General features: G+C 37.2%; 1 protein-coding gene across 2 annotated transcripts in view; it reads left to right on the top strand.

Annotated features, from left to right (window-relative positions):
• The window catches only part of ntng2b (netrin g2b), a 78858-nt gene that overhangs the window by 29064 nt on the left and 29726 nt on the right, over window positions 1-20068 (top strand). For both annotated transcript variants that reach the window (XM_082141662.1, XM_082141663.1), the window contains exons 4-5: window positions 12886-13058; window positions 16541-16576. In XM_082141662.1, the coding sequence (XP_081997788.1) occupies window positions 12886-13058; window positions 16541-16576 (209 nt within the window). The remainder of the gene's footprint in view (window positions 1-12885; window positions 13059-16540; window positions 16577-20068) is intronic.

The following is a 20068-nucleotide window of genomic DNA, read 5'->3' as shown; positions in this document are numbered from 1 at the left end:
TGATTTTGTGCATTTCATTGTGCTGCATTTGCAATACAAACATGACATAAGCATATTTCTAATGTTTTTATTACTTTATTTTATATAATCAATAAATATAAATTTTCTTTATAATATTACATTTAATAATTAAATTATATAAATAATTAAATGAAATTATATAACATTACTATTTATTATTTAATATATATATATATTAATATTATCATTTAATGTACATTTATATATATATATATATATAATAATCAATAAATATGAATATATTAATATTATCATTTAATGTACATTTATATATTTTTTTTTATTAATTTTTATTTAAAATAGTTTTACATTTTTTACATTATAGTTATCAGAATTAGATTTTTTTTCACATTACTTTATTATTATTATTATTTAATTACTATATATTATATATATGACAATGTCCCTGGACTGTTTTTTACTCCCAGCCTGTGACTGGACTAGAGTACTTAACATCTGGCAACTCCAGAGAGATTGTAGTGTGTTTAAATCCGAGATAATTCAGAGGGAGCAGCTCTTGCTCACGTGTTCAGAGGAAAGAGTTGAGAAAGAGAGAGGTGTCAGTGCAGACGGAGTGATTTATGCTCACACATAGACGGCTGATTTGATAATCAGTGTATTCTGCCTCCGCTGCCTCCAAACTCACTGTCAGCATTTTACTCAAATCCCCGTTTCTTCTTTTAATGCAGTTATTTTCCTGAGGAGAACTCCTTCAATGAACAAACAAAGTAAAACAAACAAATGAGCTTTGAGTCTCATGTCTCTCATTTTCCATCTCTACGTCTCTGTATGCCTCCTTCTCTTTAGCAATCCCCATATTTACTGTTTATTTCTCAAGAGAACCACTTAGAGAGAGAGAGAGGGAGAGAGAGAGTGAGAGAGAGAGAGAGAGAGAGGGAGGGAGAGAGAGAGAGGGAGAGAGAGAGAGAGAGAGAGAGAGAGAGAGAGAGAGAGAGAGAGAGAGTGAGAGAGAGAGTGAGAGAGAGAGAGGGGGAGAGAGAGAGAGAGAGAGAGAGAAAGAGACAGAGAGAGAGAGAGAGAAAGAGACAGAGAGAGAGAGAGAGAGAGAGAGAGAGAGAGAAGGTGTAAGGATGTCCTTGGAAAGAGTCTGTTTTCACAGATGCTAAAACATTAGCATACTCAAAGCTTTCACACTCTTCAGCAGTGTATCTTTTAAGTGCTGGCACTATACAGCCTGTTACTATAAACACTCAGTCACTATATATCACAGGGATGTGCAAAATAATAGAATAAATGAACAGAAATTGAATAATCTCTCTCTCTCTCTCTCTCTCTCTCTCTCTCTCTATCTATCTATCTATCTATCTATCTATCTATCTATCTATCTATCTCTCTATCTATCTATCTATCTATCTATCTATCTATCTATCTATCTATCTCTCTCTCTCTCTATCTATCTATCTATCTATCTATCTATCTATCTATCTATCTATCTATCTATCTATCTATCTATCTATCTCTCTCTCTCTCTCTCTCTCTCTCTCTCTCTCTCTCTCTCTCTCTCTCTCTCTCTCTCTCTCTCTCCGTTTGTCCGTCTATCCACTGAAGACACAGTACAATATATATATATTACACTACAGTAAAATTTCAGTCTTATATGAAGACAGTACATTTTAGCAAACAGACAGAGGATGATAAAGAGAAAATTAATGTTTGATGTAGGAATTGAAAATGTAATTATTAGGTCTCTCCCTCTGAATTTAATACCTATGCTCTTAAGCTGTAATATATATGCGTGTGTGTGTGTGTGTGTGTTTCCTAAATGTATGAATGATATATTTATAATGCAATGACTGGGAAAGAGACATAGTGAGGAAGAGTCCAGAATTTAATACTATTTTATTGCATTGTATGCTAAAAAAAGCAGTAAACAGTGTGCATGTGTGAAAAAAATTAGAGAACTATTGAATCATGCTAAGATCTTACTCTTTATCAGCTGTAAACAACTATCCATCCATCCAGTTTTTGAAGGCAGCGTCGACGTATCCTCTGCTCTCCCCTTTCACACAGAGATTCCGGAAAATACACGGATAAAGTGACCCGGGATTTGACCCGGGTTCGTTTGATTTTGGTTCATTCACACTGCCAGTGATTTTCCGGAATCAGAGAGTGCGTTCACACACAACCCGTAAATATGCCGTAAAGACACGTGACATCGATGTGACTTGTAATCTCAGCAGCGTCTTACGTTTGCTTATGAGCTTGTGCATTGTGTAAAACCACGCTTGTGCATTTTTTTCTCTGATTCGATCATAAACTTGCGCATTACGTACCGTTTCACAGCTGGCGAACGATCCCGGCTTCAGCGTCATCACTACGACACGGCATTATTACGGCTTTTGTTCACACAGCGCGCGTTCCGGGACTGAACACGGCAATGTTACTAGGTCCCGACCCGGCATCGATCCCGGCATAAATCCCGGGTCGAGTTTGCGTTCACACAGAAGGCGCTCTGGCAATTTGCCGGCAATTTCCCGGGTTCAAAGCGCTGTGTGAAAGGGGCTATATAAGAGAGAGATAGATATTGTAGTCATTGAATATGTGTTCACTTAAAGCTCACTTGAAATTAGATATGATGTTATAGTCTGTGCAATATATAATGTGTGTTAAAAAGTGTGTTAAAGTGTGCAATATATTTTGAAACCCATTAATAATGAATATAAATGTAACAGAAATGTAAACTTGGTAGTTCACAAACCAGCAAATGGCATCGGTTCTCACACATGACCAATTATTGTTCAAAATTGAGTGTCTCAAAAGTGTCGCTCACAACAAGCTATCGTATGACTGCGGAAAGTCTTAAAACATTGCCTACAAGTTCTATGGACGGCTTTTACAGAGCTTTTTTGTATGGAAAATACAAAACACACTTTCCTTGTGTGGAAAATAGAAGCTCAGACATTCTATCCAACACACATCCATCTGTGTTTCATGGAAGAAAGAAAATAATGACATGAGAGTGATCAAATAATCAAATTTATGTCAATTGTAAGCAAAGACTTTCAAGGCAGCAGAAAGCCAAAAATATTGAAGAAAGCATCACTTCTACACACTTAAAGGGATGGTTCGGAGTAAAATCAACCTAGGGTCCTTTGCACCATGACCTTGAGCCAAACACCCCCCACCAGAAGCTTTTTTTCCTATAGTCGAACATTATTAAAGTTAGAGCTTATTTAGAGATATCAGCCGGATGGCTTAGTGCAGGCGCTAATGGGTCCAAGGTTGTATCTCGTAAATTACCCCACTTATAATGCCCAGAATGGTACCAAACTTCTACAGTACAAATAGGTTCTGTTCTCATAAAACGAGGCATTGGAAAGTTTGTAAGTACATCAGGTGTTTATTTAAAGGGGGGGTGAAACACTCAGTCAATCTCATGTTAATCTTGAGTACCTACAGAGTAGTATTGCATCCTTCATATCTCCAAAAAGTCTTTAGTTTTATTATATCTATAAAAGAAAGATAGGCTGTACCGAGTCTTTCCGGAAAAAACCGAGCGGCTGGAGGCGTGCCGTGTGGGCGGAGCTAAAGAATCACGAGCGCGCGCAGCTTTTGCGTTGAGAGCGTCTGGAAGCTGTGACATCCTTTACCGTGAGGAAAAAAAACGTTATCCAAAACAAACCATGACTAACAATCAGATTCAGCCATACATTTATGATCCAGAATCAGATCCCGAGGCTGAAATTGAACACGAGCAGCAGCAGCAACTGTATATATTTGCTTAGCGGTTTTTGTAAATGACTAATTTCCACTTTATGTCGTCGTATTTTTTTTTTCTTTAAATGTGGGAAGTGCAGTTTGATGCCAACTGAGGCGGAAAACGTTTGCTGCCAAGAAATAGAACCGGTTATACTTATGTCTTGAAATGCATTATAATGTGTAAAGTTGTAGTTTGTAAGACTTAATATGATAGCATACAATTAGCTTACTAAATGTACTTTAGGACTGTCTTCATAAAAGATTTTACACATTATTCCTTCACCTTTATTTATAAACTTTGAGGATCATTATATAACATTTGAGGTATTATCCAACCAGTGTATTGCTGTACTGCTTTCGCTCTCTCGCTCTGGTCTATGGGTGCGTGCGCGCCCTTCCGGGAGAAGTGCCCTTAGGACCCGTATAAGGAAATTCCGCCCCATCTGACGTCACACACGCCCATACTCGAAAAAAACTTTCCGAAACTTGTGACAAACCGGAAGGAGTGTTTTTGGCACAGAAATACTCCATCAAAAGTACAACTTAATTTTGGAAACTTTGTCCATGTTTAGCATGGGAATCCAACTCTTTAACAGTGTAAAAAACTCAGTATGCATTTCACCCCCCCTTTAAAGGAGAACTTGGTAACTTTTTTAACTTAATAAAACTGTCTAGAAATCATTTGGATGGTTAAACAACCTGTTCTGGTGATATTGGTGACTTTCCCCGCTCCCCCCAGCGTTCCCAGGCGGAAAACCAACCTTGCAACTTGCGCACTGCCGTCCCGGCAAAGTGAAATTGGAAGTCTCGTGAGAAGCGAGAACTAGAACGAGAACGAGCGCGAAACACAAATTGCTTTACGGCAATTCGACATAAACACACACGCATGTATGATGTATTACCAGATTACTCACCTCGGTAGACATTGTTCCACACGATACAGTTGGCTTGCTCCGATCAAAACAAACGCACATGAGAAGCGGTAGAGAGGGGGAGGAGGCCGCCGCAAGTGAGTTTTTTACGACTGTGTTGTGAAATATACACCCCCCCACAGCTGTAGGGGGAGCTCGTGGGGAAAACATGCGACAACAAAAGGGAAAATCAGCGAAGAAGTGACTAGAGTTCGCTAGAGTTACAGAGTTCTCCTTTAAGTAACACTTGCCTGACGACTCATGCTACCGCTAACCCGCACGTCGACGTCATTTCTGTGATTTGGGAAAAGCCCGTAAAAGTCCTGGCAGAAAGCCAGCATATCCAACCTTTTTTATTATTTTTTCCAAAGTGTTGACAACTTAGTGTTAACTAATAACTGTTATAAACAGTTAGTGCAACAATATTAGTGCATTCCTGGAACTGGGCGTCGTTACACTACATCCTTATGCATCGCTTTCTGCCAGGACTTTTACAGGCTTTTCCCAAATCACGGAAGTGACCTCGACGTCCGGGTTAGCAGTAGCATGAGCCATCAGGCAAGTGTTACTTAAATAAACTCCTGTGTTCTGCTTGACCTCAAGTGTTTTGCTTGAGGTCATGGTGCAAAGGACCCTAGGTTGATTTTACTCCGAACCATCCCTTTAAAAATAAAGGTTCCAAAAGGAAGTTTTCACAGCCATTCCATAAAAGAACCATTTGGAGTTCCTCAAAGAACCTTTCAGTGAACAGTTCTTTAAAGAAGTGTGAAGAACATTTTATTTAGAACCTTTTTCCACTATAAAGAACCTTCTGAGCAATGGAAACATTCCATGGAACCATCAATAAAGAGCCTTTATTTTTAAGAATGTAAACTTCAGTCTGATTCCTGCGTCTTCTGCTGCATTTCTCCCCTTCACCTCCCTCCTTCCCTCCATCTCACGCTCAGTCTTTGCGTGTTGAAGAAGCTTTGAGGAGACATTCTGTGTGTGTGTGTGCGTGTACAAGGCCGTGTTTTCTCTGTTTGTAATCTATTTTCCCCTACACGCACTTAAAAACCTAGTTTCTGCACTGAATTCCTAGCTTGGATCTCTGGCGTACACAAACACACACAGATAGACTTTTTTTTTTGCTGCAGTCTATGTAAATTATTCACTTTCTACTGTGCCGTTAGACGTCCCACTGAAACCACACGCTGTGACATGAAGAACACATGCAGGAATACTACATACTATAGTATTCTCAAAAATACATAAAAACCACAGTGCAACCAATACATCATTAAAGGTTACAGGTAAAAGAGAAGAAAAAACAGAACACTTTTAACCTTTTAACACACATACACACACACTCAGTTGTGTTCGGTTGAAGGTCATCTCTAAAAGCTATGTCTGAACTCCTCTGGGGTCTGAGCATGCATGTGACCCTGTGACCTTAATGCTTTTATCAAATGGCATTATGGGTAATGACTGGGTCTTAGGTGGGGGTTAGTTTGTAGTGAGTCTCACACATATACACTCACACACATACAGTAGTCAAGGGGAAACTACCTAGAAACTAGTGGGCTAAGCTACTCATACTTGTAGTCATAGTTAAATTACAGTCAAGCTTCTCCTTTAAAAAACAGTAAGCTGGCTAAAAAGTAAAAAAAAAAAAATTCACCATATCTTTATGGACACAATAATAATCTTTTACATTGTAATCCTTTTATTTTAAATATTTGGCATGTTTGTGTGTTTAATAAGCAGAGTGTACGCGCGTTGTGGACCCGCCTATAGGCGCACATTACTAATGCGCTCTTTAAATAAATAAAAAAATACTGCGCCATTGACTTTAGACCAGGGTTCAGTTGGTCAATGGCTCAGTCTATTTGTGTTGCCTCAAAATAGCAACGGTCCAACAATGCACCAGAACACACCTCGTTCTCAGACCAGCAGCCCATGGGCGCACAAATGGGCGCAAATGCATTTGCTATTTAAACAACGTGGCGCCGGACGTGAAAATGAAAATTGCGTCGGGCTGAAACTAGCAAAAAACACTTGCGTCGCGCTTGGCGCTGCATTGCGCCGGGTGTAAGATAGGGCCCATAATGTTACAAAACATTTCTGTTTCAAACAAATGCTGTTCTATTGAACCTATTCACGGTTTCCACAAAAATATGAAGCATCACAACTGTTTTCAACATTGATAATAATCAGAAATGTTTCTTGAGCATCAAATCATCATATTAGAATGATTTCTGAAGGATCATGTGACACTGAAGACTGGAGTAATGATGCTGAAAATACAGCTTTGATCACAGGAATAAATTACATTTTACAGTATATTCACATAGAAAACAGTTATTTTAAATGGTAATAATATTTCACAATATTATTGTTTTTACTGTATTTTTCATCAAATAAATGCAGCCTTGGTGAGAAGAAACCTTTCAAAAGCATATATATATATATATATATATATATATATATATATATATATATATACTGTATATATATATATATATATATATATATATACGTACATATATTTCTCAATCTACTGTTTGCATTGAATTTACATTACAATTACAATGCAGCATTTTATTAGTCTCGAAACATGCTATGCAACATACACTATTTGAATGCATATGCTTCTTGCTACACATTTTGTGCGTTGTTGCTTTCTGAAACACAACGAAAGCATTTGCATAAACTGTCTTTTGCAGTTCCACAATTAGTTAGTCAACATGCTCATTGCAGTTTCCTGAATAATAATGCATCTAGTTTAAAAAACGAAAGGAAACTCTATCGCACGCCTTGAGTACTGAGATGTGACCGCCACACTAACACAAGCCACTCGTCATGCACTGAATACACACTTCTGAAAAATGAGTTAAATAAGTAACAGTGTGGAACTATGTTGAATGGGAAAAATGTGGATAGACCGATGAAAAGATGGGAAAGAGTGTGGCTGGAGGAGGAGAGGAACGAGCCAGAGTTGGAATGAGTGGGAGTTGGAAGGAATTGCTGAGGGAATACCACTCTCACTGAAGCGTGACTGAGGAGCAAAGCAGACAGAACGAGGGAGAGAGAGAGAGAGAGAGAGAGAGAGAGAGAGAGACAGAGAGAGAGAGAGAGTGTGTGTGTGTGTGTGTGTGAGAGAGAGAGAGTGTGTGTGAAAAGCGGTGCTACTGTAGAATGTAGTATTGATTCTTGTAGAATGAAACACAAAGTAATGATTCAATCAAAACAGTGTGATTATGATGATTGAGATGAACTAACGTTTTAGTCTGTTATTGAAACTATTACTGTAATTTCAAACTAAAACTTAAAAAAAAGGTTATTAATATAATGCTGAAAACACGTGAAAAACGTAAAAAATATTGCAGAAAATTTGAAATATTGCTTCTGCAACTAACTTTAGATTAAGTTAAAGTACTAAAATAACAAAAAATAAAAGTTAAACTTAATTAAAACTAAAAATATTAAAATAAAAGCTAGTTCAAAATATGAACACATACTATGGCTTTAGGATAAGGGTTTGGTTTAGTTGCATGTAATTATGCAACATTTATAGTTATTATTACAGTAACTACATGTAACATGTAATAAGGACACTAAAATAAAGTGTTACCAATACTATAATAGTATATAAAAAAAGTAATAAAATAACACTGATTGAAATATGGAAGACAGAAAAGAAAGACAGAGTACATACAAATACATTTACAATACTCAATTTAAACTCTATCATTTCCAATTAAATCAGACACATATAGCATGAACATATCACACACACTATTATTTTGAAATAAAGCTAATTATAATAAAGCAATGTACTGAAAACGCCTTGAACTTGAAGAACATTGACATGATTTATGAATCACTTTTATCTTTGAAGACATCGCCAGAAGAAGGTTGCGTGAGATTTTATAAATTACATTAACAACATAACATTTTTTTTTTTTTTAAACATTAACAAATGGGGGAGAGCTTAGAAAAAGGGTCCATCGAATCTAATAGAAATGTACTAAAGCGTTTTGCTACACAACAATCACATAGCAAACCAATAAAAACAAATCCTGTCAGAACAGAGCACAAGATAAGGGTCAGTTTACTCGATTAGATTTCACCAACTGCTCTTTATACACCTTCATCTCTGCTCTGGAGGGTCTCAGAGGGAATGAATCGCTCATAATTAATCGCAGGAAATGTGTGTGAGTGAGAAACAGAGAGATCTGGTGGTGTTCTATCATCTAATGAACAGAGGAGGAAAAAGAAGAGACAGAAGCCAGACAGAGAAAATCAGAGAACGAGAGAGTTCCTGGCTTCGGCCGAGTCTCAGTGCGGATTCATGTTTGTTTTGTTTGTTTGATTTGCTCATCGTGAAACCGCTCACATAATCCATAACTCACAGAGACTCTAAGAGCAAGACAGTCAGAGCGACAGCGGCAGTTCCAATTAGAATTCCGATTCCAATTCAAAAAGGCTTTTACGCTGTGATGATGTCATAGTAGAACCTTTTCAAATCTAAAAAGAACTTTTGATTCTCTAGTTCTTTGGAAAACCTAAACATGCATCTGAAGAAACTTCATGAACTTTTTTTTATCATCGTACCTGAATCCAGTCGATTGTAGGGAGGATGAAAACATTGTCCCGGGAATCAGGCCATAATTATTGAACAGGATTCTCATGGTCATGGAAAACGGAGTTTTAATATTATGATTTGTAGACCTGAAAAAAAATCATAGGAAAAAATTAAACATTCAAAAGCAATGGGAATTTCTGTTATGAATTAAAAAAAATCTAGTTACACTCTGCTATAAAATATTCAGCCAGCTAGAAATTGCTCTTTGTGAGTGCAATTTTTTTTTTTAAATATGTTTAAAAAAAAAAAACTGTGTGCTTGAGCTTGGAGTCAGGATGTGGAGAATGAAGGTCAAGTTCATCCTCGAATCCCAATGGAAACACTGGCTGTTATTGAAGTAACCATTCAATTAAATTACTGAATTAACTAGTGGCTACATTTTATTTTAAGAGTTTATTGAACCTTCAGACAAAAAAAAAAAAAAAAAAACGTTGCATATGTTTTTATTGATATTTGATACATCAGGCTTTTATGGCTCATAGAGTATGATTGAGAATATGGAGCTCATACTCGAAGAGGAAAAAACACTTCAATTTTATTCAGAGGCTCAAGCTGAGCAATAATATGCAATTTGGTGCAGATGCTGATATTTAAATGGAAGTAAGATGAAAAAATATTGTAATGTAAATCAATGAGATCTTTATAACAGTATAACAGACTACTTATGTAAAATGCATTTAAATATCAGTCGTCACTCTATATCTGCCAATAATATGTCTTGGTAAGATGATTTGCTTTAGTTTTATGATCAAAGCTCTGTAGTTTAAAAACATATAATGCAATGCAATACAATGATGATTGAGAGATGAAGAAATAAACCTTCCTCAAAAAGCCTGTTTTGAGACTCACATTTGAACATGATTTTACTTTATAAAAATCAGTAAAGATTTCACAGGAAAAAATGTGACGTGAACCACAACCTCTAAAAGGCCTTTTACTTGCTAAAAAAGTCTAAACTATATCAATCAAATGACAGAAGGCATGCAGTAGATGGTGTGCAACAGGTTTGATCTTGGTGATCATTTAGAGGCCTCAGAAATGTGCATATCAAAGTATGATTCAGGCTTTATAAGGTTTAAGTGCACTGGTGTGTGTTTTGTATTGTGAGCTGATATGAAGAAAACCTGAGAGTGTGAGCGCAGCATTTGTGAGAGGTGAGGGCCAGCAGATGGTGGGAGTAATTCTGCTGTCCCAGCGGCTCGTACAGGACACCATCCTTATCCCAGCAGGACAACCGCACATTAGACCCACACACACACACACACACACACCACACCAAACTGCAAATCCCAGAGAGAAAACAGCTAGGGAAACATTCAGACTCCTCAGTTCAGAATGACTCTCTAGACGCTTAAAGAGGTCATTACATGGACAACAGGGTTGTTCTTACTCTTCACTCATGAATAACTTAATCACGTTAACATATGACCATTTATACTTCACATATGTGACCCTGGACCACAAAACCAGTCACATGGGTAAATTTTTTGAAATTTTGAGATTAATACATCACCCGAAAGCTGAATAAATAAGCTTTCCATTGATGTGTGGTTTGTTTATAAATAACAATATTTGGCCGAGATACAACTATTAGAAAATCTGGAATCTGAGGGTGCAAAAAAATCGAAACATTGAGAAAATCTCCTTTAAAGTTCTCCATTTATGTTCACGATTGTGCTGCATTCACTCATATAAATAAATGTTTTATATATTTACGGTAGGAAATTTACAAAATATCTTCATGGAACATGATCTTTACTTAATATCCTAATGATTTTTGGCATAAAAGAAAAATCGATCATTTTGACCCATATAATGTATTGTTGGCTATTGCCACAAATATACCCGTTCGACTTATGACTGGTTTTGTGATCCAGGGTCACATATGCATATTCATTTATCATTGTTTTGGTTTCTGCGTTCTTTAAAGCACCAGATCACTCGTGCTTTTCTAAACAATTAGAGAATAAAAAAACTCCTTTGTAAAGCTTTTAAAAGGGTCAAACGTATGGCATTAGACTGTTAAACCCTTTTTGGCTTATAAACCCTATAATTGGAGCTTTTATGTTTTAAAGTGCACATCGACGCACACGGAAAGGTCCGATAAATGAAGTAACACGTCACACTACAGACAGCTCAAGTCAGACCACTTCAGTACACACTACACCGCATGGTGGAAGAGCAGTGGTGTCGGAGATGAGGGAAGGAGAAAGAGGGGGGAAAATGTTCACAGGCAGTGGAAAAGAAAAAGCGAGAAAAAAAGAGTGTGAGAGAGATAGATGAGGGTTGGCTCAAGGTACAGGATGATGTTGTGAATATTTGATGCTGATGGATCCATGTTCACTCCAGCGGAACAAACTGGATTGAAGCTCGACAGTAACACACACACACACACACACACACACACACACACACACACACACACACACACACACACACACACACTGTTCTGCTCAGGTGGAAAAGTCTCATTTAGGATCAGGGCCATTTGGTCTTACACAAACGCTCATTTCTGCTTTACTGGGCCCAATCTACAGCACACACCTGTGTTCATTGCTCTGGATGCATTTCCACCTGCCAACACACACTCACACCTGTATTTTACGTCTCTGAAAGCGCTCGGCCCTGCTTGAGCGCAGCTTATAAAGCTGGTTTGAAATGCTTCTGCTGGCCTTCATACCGTATTCATTCATTTCTTAATGACTTTGGCACATTCAATCATTTAAAACCACAATGTCAAAACTGTCTCAAATACTTTTTCCTTGAAAGAAAAAAATGGTGTGGGAAAAAATAAGTTATTCAGAATCAAATTCAGATGAAAATTTACATGCACATTAATATAAGAAATTCACATTTATGTTCACATTAGAAATTTAATCAAATTCACATTCACATTAACCACTGTCATTATTGTTACTGTAGCTAAACATAATATTGTTTTAGTTAATTGAAATAAAGTTAATAAAATATAAATATTACATAACATAAAAAAGATCAAATAAGTTTAAGTTGAAAAACTAAAATTACTATATTTGAAATAAAATAGAAATACATAAAATAACAAAATTACAAAAGCACACGACAAAATTGCTAAAACTTAAAAATAAAAAGTAAAAGCTATAATATTACAGTATATAATATTATAGTAATATTAATATAATATTAAAATTCACATTAACCAGTCATTATTGCTATCTAAAACTAACATTTTAAATATTGTTTTTGTTAATTGAATTGAAGCTGAAATAAAATAAATTATAAATATTAGGGGGAAAACTTAAAAATAAAAAAATAAACAAGAAATTTTGCCTTGGCAAATAACTATTACTAAACTTTGAACTGAACCATGAAAACTAAAAATATCAAAATAAAATTAATAAATACTATAATAGTATATAAAATAATACTAAAATAACACTGACATTAATATTAAAATCAAAATTCATTTTCAAATTCTCTAACATTAAAATTTAAATTCACATTCAAATGCACATCAAATAATTCAGATTGGCTGTATTACAGTACATCTAAAGCAATGGGATGTAAAAAGCTTGACAAAAATGCAAGTAATGTCAAATAATGTTTCTCCATCTTTCTGTCGTTCAGGTGTAAGTGTAATCTCCACGCGTCTCAGTGTGTGTACATGGAAGGCAACTTACAGTGTCAGTGTGAACACAACACGACCGGACAGGACTGTCAGCGCTGCAAAAAAGGATTCAAAGCCAAGACCTGGAAACCAGGATCATATTTACCAACACCCAACGGATCCCCCAACTCGTGTGAGTAAAATACACACACTGACACATGCAACATATACAGGGCTTGGACAATGAAACTGAAACAGACCTCAATATTGTATTAGTACGGTGTAGGGCCTCCTTTTGTGCCCAATATAGCATCAATAGATCTTGGGAATGACAGATACAAGTCCTGCGGGATTTTGAGCCGTTTTCTGACTCGCTCCTCCAAAATACCCCAAAGTGGCTCAAAAATATTTACATCTGGTGACTGTGCAGGCCATGGGAGATGTTCAGCTTCACTTTCATGTTCATCACACCATTCTGACACAAGTTGTGCTGTGTGTATTGGTGCATTTCATGCTGATACACGGCACCGCCTTCAGGGTACAATGTTTGAAACATGAGGCGCGCACATCAAGCACAGTGGGGAATGCCATGATATTACAGCCCAAACCATCACTGATCCTCCCCGCGCTTCAGTCCGGGAGTCGAGACTCTTTGGGGCTTCTCCACAGCGTAACTCCCACGGAGAGACAGTGAAGGTGGCCTCAGTAGAGAACAATGCATGTTACACATTGTCCACTGCCCAAGATGTCCTCGACTGGCTCCATTGAAACCTAGCCTGGAAATCCAGACCTAAATCTGAAAGATTAAAGATCTAGCATCAACTGATGAGAATCGGCCAGCTCGAGGGGCGGCACCAAGCATGCGTTTGAAAATCTCACTGCACGCAATTGGATAACACTACGACCAATCACAACAAGCCCATACGCTTAGCTAGCAGCGGAGCTAACTGGTAGATTAGACTCTTGCCATATCCGGTCGGCAAAACAGCAAAAACGCACTTCTTGCAAAGGAACGATTCGAGCGCCGTCTTCTGTTCCTCTTTTAGATAAAAAGCCAAGTCTAACTTCATTGTAGCGGCCGAAGCCGTTTCAAACTACTGGTGTTCATCCATAGCCATCTCGCAATGTTTACTAATGACTTCGACGTCACAGCGCTGTCGTCTTCTGTTTAGCTCGCCTCTGGCCCGCCTATATCAGATAACCCGATGTGATTGGTGCAGCTCGGATACAAGGGCATATTTAATGAACATCATTACTCGACACCAGAGTAACTCGCTGAGCAAATTCAACTTGTGCTCTCGCGGTAATTTCCAGGGTAACTGAAACCGACATTTAGCATTGAAACAAGTGACCAAAGGTTTGGCAATAGCAGCCCGACCATGAATATCGACAAAACGAACAGTTTTGTGGAAACAAGTTGCCCATTTAATTCTGCTGTGAGTTGGACAGCTGTGGTTTGGATACAATCCAGGTTAGTACCGGGTCATCCCTGTCCGACAAGCTTCTCCAGTTACTCCTGTCGGATGTAGTGTGTCCTGGTATATATTATACATTAATTATAGGTTTTTAGTTGCTGTTGTGAATGCAAGTTTTGTTGCAAAATCAATTGCATCAATAACACAATAATCAGATTTGAGCAAGATTAATTCATTATATAATATTCTATTCTACTATAAAAGGGAATTAATTATCTCCGAAATCATCCAGGTCTCGCATATCTAAGCCCGTCATACCGAAATCTCCTCATTATTTTCTGGGTTCAGAATTCCTAGACCACAATTCCTCTGAGCTTCAGAAATCTTTACACTCCGACACACACACACACACACACACACACAGAGAAACCAGACGGACGGTTATCCACCAGCCTGGATCTGATTTATCCCTGAAAATGTGGACAAAACGATCAGGAGGGACTGAAATGAGGGATAAACCAAAAGGAAGACAAAGAAAAAAAGGCGGATAAGGGCACAGCGATGGAATGAGAAAAAGAGATAAAGCGAAGATGAACACGAATTTCATTTTTTCTCCCTTCTGTACAGTATCCAAAGGGAGATCCTTTGGAACACAACATCCCCTCCATTTTACCAGCAGCACTCGTGATAAAATAATAATCTAGGGCATCACACACACACACACACACACACACAGATGAATTCAGCAGACTGCAGATCTCGACTCACTTCACTTACACACCCGAGCGCTGCAGAGCCTTTTAGACTTCACAGAGCTGTCAGCTCACAGTAAGATCAAGACTGCTGGTGTGGCGGCCCAATTCCCAGAGAACAGAGGAGGAGCGCGCAGACGCACACCGCCATACTGCCTTCCCAGCCTACAAAACACACGCGCACAGGTTCCTCTGTGGAGAGAGCGGCCCAAATCTGCACTGATCACTGTCAGAACAGGAACCACTAGAATGATCTATACTTTATGGTTATACTGTATTTATCTGGCCTTAATTGACTAGCTCTGTTCCAAAACCTATGAGCTCCCTACCTAGATAGCAAAAAAAGGGACAGAAAACATGAATGCATTGCAATGAACACATTGATTAAAATTGCTGTTGGTTATTTTCATAATTTAATTTATGCACATGTTTATTTAATATACTATGAAACGGACAGTTCTTATTTTTCATGGAAAGCTGCGGTGTTTATTATAAATGAATGTGTTTCATGTGTAGAGGCCTATTTCTAAATTATGCTGCATTTGGTCAATTTTTGGGGCAAAATATTGAATGCCTGAATGCATTGCAACAAGCATAGCATCTGATCAGAATTGCTGTTTGATTATTTGTATAATTTATTTAATATATGCATATTTCATTTAATATTTAAATTCACATACACATTAACATACAAATTCATATTCATTGAAAAGCGCGTGCAAATTCACAACTAGCGATGCTATTGTTAACTTAAACTAATTAAAACAATTGTTCATCGTTTTTCATGTTAGTTCACAATGCATTAGCTGATGCTAACAGATTATTAGTAAATATAGTAAGTCTTGAAATTACCAATAACTATGATTAATAAAGGCTATAGAAGTATTTATTATCGTTAGTAATAATGTTAACATATTAGATCTTACTGGAAAGTGCTTTGTTAAATTTTCTTTTCTACTTAAAATTGATGGCAGCACTAACAGCCAAATTAAAAATCTTGAATTGTTTACATTTTTTGCACTATATAATATTACACGAAGAACGCTAACTGTAAAGATGACTATATTAGCGCCAACCAGCGGACGAAATCGCTCTGTTTATTCTAAGCGCACGCTTCAGTTTTGTCGTCTGTCGCTTTAAATGCTCAAGCTCATTAACGCAGGATGGATTCTGATTGGCTGTCAGTGTTTTTATCGTTCATCGGCTGGACAAAACTATTCTGATCCCAAATGATGCCGCTATCGTCATAAGTGTGGTGTGGGCTCTGCTATTCTTTTACATTTAGATCGATTTTTATATCTTTATCTGGCCATGATAGACTATAAGCTTGGATGTTATTTACGTCTAGCAACATCTGTGATGCAGAATGTTCCAGATCAGTCACTCATGATGTTCCATTTCAGTCCGGATGTCGGCTTAGAAGGCAGCTGTCTATGTAGAAAACAACTGACTAGGTTTTGGAACAAAGCTACTGACACACACACTCTCTCTCTCTCTCTCTCTCTCAGGTTCTCAGGCGCAGGCTGGCTCTTCTTCTGGTTCCAGTAAGTACAGAACCCTCAAGAAACGAGAGGATGGCTCTTTCATCCTCTCTCTCTCTCTCTCTCTCTCTGATATGTCAGTCATCCCTCGCTCTCTCTTTCTTCGTTGTCTCTGTGCTCCATCCCTCGTTATGTCTTCTTCATTTTTCATGGGCCGCCCGTCCCGTGGCTTTCATCATCGTCAAATCACTGAATCTAGCCGCAATTCAGCCTAACATCAGAGAGCAGGAGGAAGAAAGATGAAGGGAGATACAGAGGAAGGAACATAGAGAGATGCAGGAAAGATGACGTAATTCCTTAAGGGTTCAAAGAGAATAAGTGAAATTAGAGATTTACTCTGAGGACACGCCTACATCATTACATGCACTAAACACACACACACACACACACACACACACACACACACACACGTGCGCACACACGCACACACACACACACAGAGAGAATCTGAGCCAACATTTAAGAAGGGATTTCCCAGAAAACAACAGTACAGCTGGTGGTTTGCTCTCAGAAACACCCCTGCAGAAATTCACCATAATAACCATAATTCCCCCCCCAAATCACCATAGTTACTGGAGTTATTGTTACAGTAAAACTGTGGTAAGTTGGTCTTATAAAACTAAAATGTCAATCAGAACTGCTGGGATGTTTCAACCCATGTTTGGGTCAAATATGGATGAACCCAAGCATTGGTTTAAATGAACCTGCTTAAACTGTTTGATTTAAACTAACGGTTGGGCTTGTCTATATTTGACCCAAACATGGGTTGAAACGACCCAGTATTTTTAGAGTGAAAATAAAGTTTTTGTTAATTGAAATAAAAATGAAATAAAGTAAAATATTAGATGAAAAACTTTAAGGCACTAAACTGAATAAAAAAGCTAAATAGAAATATATATATATATCTAAAAAACTAAAACAAAACAAAATTACAAAAGCACATAACAAAATTACTAAAAGTAACGTCAGAACGAAAACTGAAAAAATGTATTAAAAAAAGGCTAAATTAAAAAAAATACTATAAATAATAAAACTGTGGAAATTACTAGATTATATTAATTATCTATTATTTATATTCTAGCTATATACGCTTAATTATACATATTAACTATATTTTAATAATCTAATAAATAATAAATAATTTAAAAGCTTAATTTTTTTTTATGAAAATATAATTTTTTCTTTACAGTAAAAAATAAGCACAAATGAGACAATTGTTGTCAATACAGTAAGAAATGTAAGAAAATTTACATTTACAGAAAATTACAGAACAAAAACAAAGAAATAAAAAAAGAAAGCTTCCTATGTTTATAGTGGTTTTACAGTAGTAACAATAACTATAATAACTATGATATATTTACAGGAACTATGATAAACAAATGTTTCTAAGCGATATCTCTACAATTGCTTTCCTCCATGACAACAGTTGCTACTTTAACTTCTCAGCAGTTGTCTTTCAGATTAAACGACCATTGGTTTGTTTGTGTGTGTGTGTGTGTGTGTGTGTGTGTGTGTGTGTGTGTGTGTGTGTGTGTGTGTGTGTGTGTGTGTGTGTGAAAGAATCTAGCACTATTCCTAACACATTTAAAGGATCTCAAAGCACTCATAACTCCAGAACGGTTTACAAAATACATGTGATTTAACGCAGTCAGAAAGTTTTCTGGAACTGGCTTGATTTATGCATTGTGACGGAGCATTTTTTAAGGAATGCTGAGTAGATCCTGTCGCCGTAGCGTTAGTCTAATTTTAAAGCTGTCTCTGTTCCTGCGGAAAAGCACTTAGGGGAAGTGGAGCCCGGGACTCCGTGATGTCAGGAATTTAAGAGCGTTTGTGTAACGTCGTAAAGCTTTAAACTGCCTTCCAGCGACATGACGCTGCTGCATCTGAGGTGCCAATCAGGAAAATTAAATGTGGGAATCAACAGGAAATGATGTCACTGGAGCCACATTAGAATTTAGACTGCAAGATGTGACAATCTTAAATTCACTCTATCTGTCAGCATAACAGACAGAGTGTGTGTTTTTGTGAAAGGCAACTTACTACACATGGCTCTTTTTGAGTTGTGTGTGTGTGTGTGTGTGTGTGTGTGTGTGTGTGTGTGTGTGTGTGTGTGTGTGTGTGTGTGTGTGTGTGTGTGGCATATGGCCTAGAGAAATCAAACTCATAGATCATGTCCGTGTTTTCTCTCCCCTGTAGTATAAAGGTCTACAGGTCAAACACACACACACAGGCTCAAATGTGCAAGAAGAGGGGGAGATGATATGTAGGCCAGGGTATGTGTTGTAACCTATAGTGCGTTGGTAAATGATCCACATGACAGCACACAGGTTACTGTTAACGGCTGTATTTTGTTTAAAGAAAAGCAGAAGCCAGAACAGAGACGCAGCATATATTCACCTCCGTCACTCTCCCCACAAAGACAAGGCTCGGGGAAACCCCAAAACATAGGTCTTGTTAAAAGTGTTTTGTTCACTTACTTAATAATTTTAAGGCAACAGGTTTACTAAAAAAATTGAAGTAAATAAACAATGCTTAATTGAAAAAATGAAGTTAATATGTGAACTTGACAATTCCACATTACTTAATTTTTTCGATTAAGCATGAAGTCTAGTTACTTAATAATTTTAAGACAACAGGTTTCCAAAATTTTTTTTAAGTTAAGTCGACTGATCACTTTTTACAGTGACGAACACCATTACAGTGTGTGTTCATTTTAATGTGGGATGAATGTCCTTCTGTGCATGCACGCAGGCACACACACACACAGGGATTATACAGGGTCAGTGTGTGTGTTCAGACAGGGATTACGAGGTCAGAGCAGCGAGTCTGATCCTCTGGATGCTGGTTGGTCAGTTGGGCAATAGCCACAAACCAGTAAACGCAAACACCACAGGAAATGACAGGAAGATATTCTCTCTTTCATTTAGGAAAATTTTGCATAATTCAAACAAACATTAATTTAAGCGAATGACATGCATTAAGGAGTCAGAGTTCCAACATTACATCTTAAAAATATATAGGTCAGTATTTGTTGTGTATACTATACTGTTCAAAAGTTTGGGATCAGTATGAATTTTTGGAAAGAAATTAATACTTTTATTCATCATAAAATGAATAAAAAATTATAGAGTAAAGACATTCTATTCATCAAAGAATCCTGAAAAAAAAATTATCAGTTTCCACAAAAAAAATTATAATTCTGCAGCACAACTGTTTTCAACATTGATAATAATCAGAAATCAGCATATTAGAATGATTTGTGACATGATCATGTGACACTGAAGAATTGAATTTCACAATATTACTGTTTTCACACTATTTTTAATCAAATAAAAAAAACATAAAAAATCTTACCGACCCCAAACTTTTGAACAGTTGTGTATATGATCAGAAGACAGAGATATCAAGAAGGAATAATCCACATTTGACAGCATAAAATCAGAGTCTGTCTGTCTGTGGTTCCTCTGTCGCTGCCTTAAGGTGTTGTTTTCAAAT

This window comes from Leuciscus leuciscus (assembly GCF_965113295.1).
Source record: "Leuciscus leuciscus genome assembly, chromosome: 16".
Taxonomy (NCBI): domain Eukaryota; kingdom Metazoa; phylum Chordata; class Actinopteri; order Cypriniformes; family Leuciscidae; genus Leuciscus; species Leuciscus leuciscus.
Note: the sequence above shows the minus strand (reverse complement) of the source record. Positions and strands in the feature narration are given on the sequence as shown.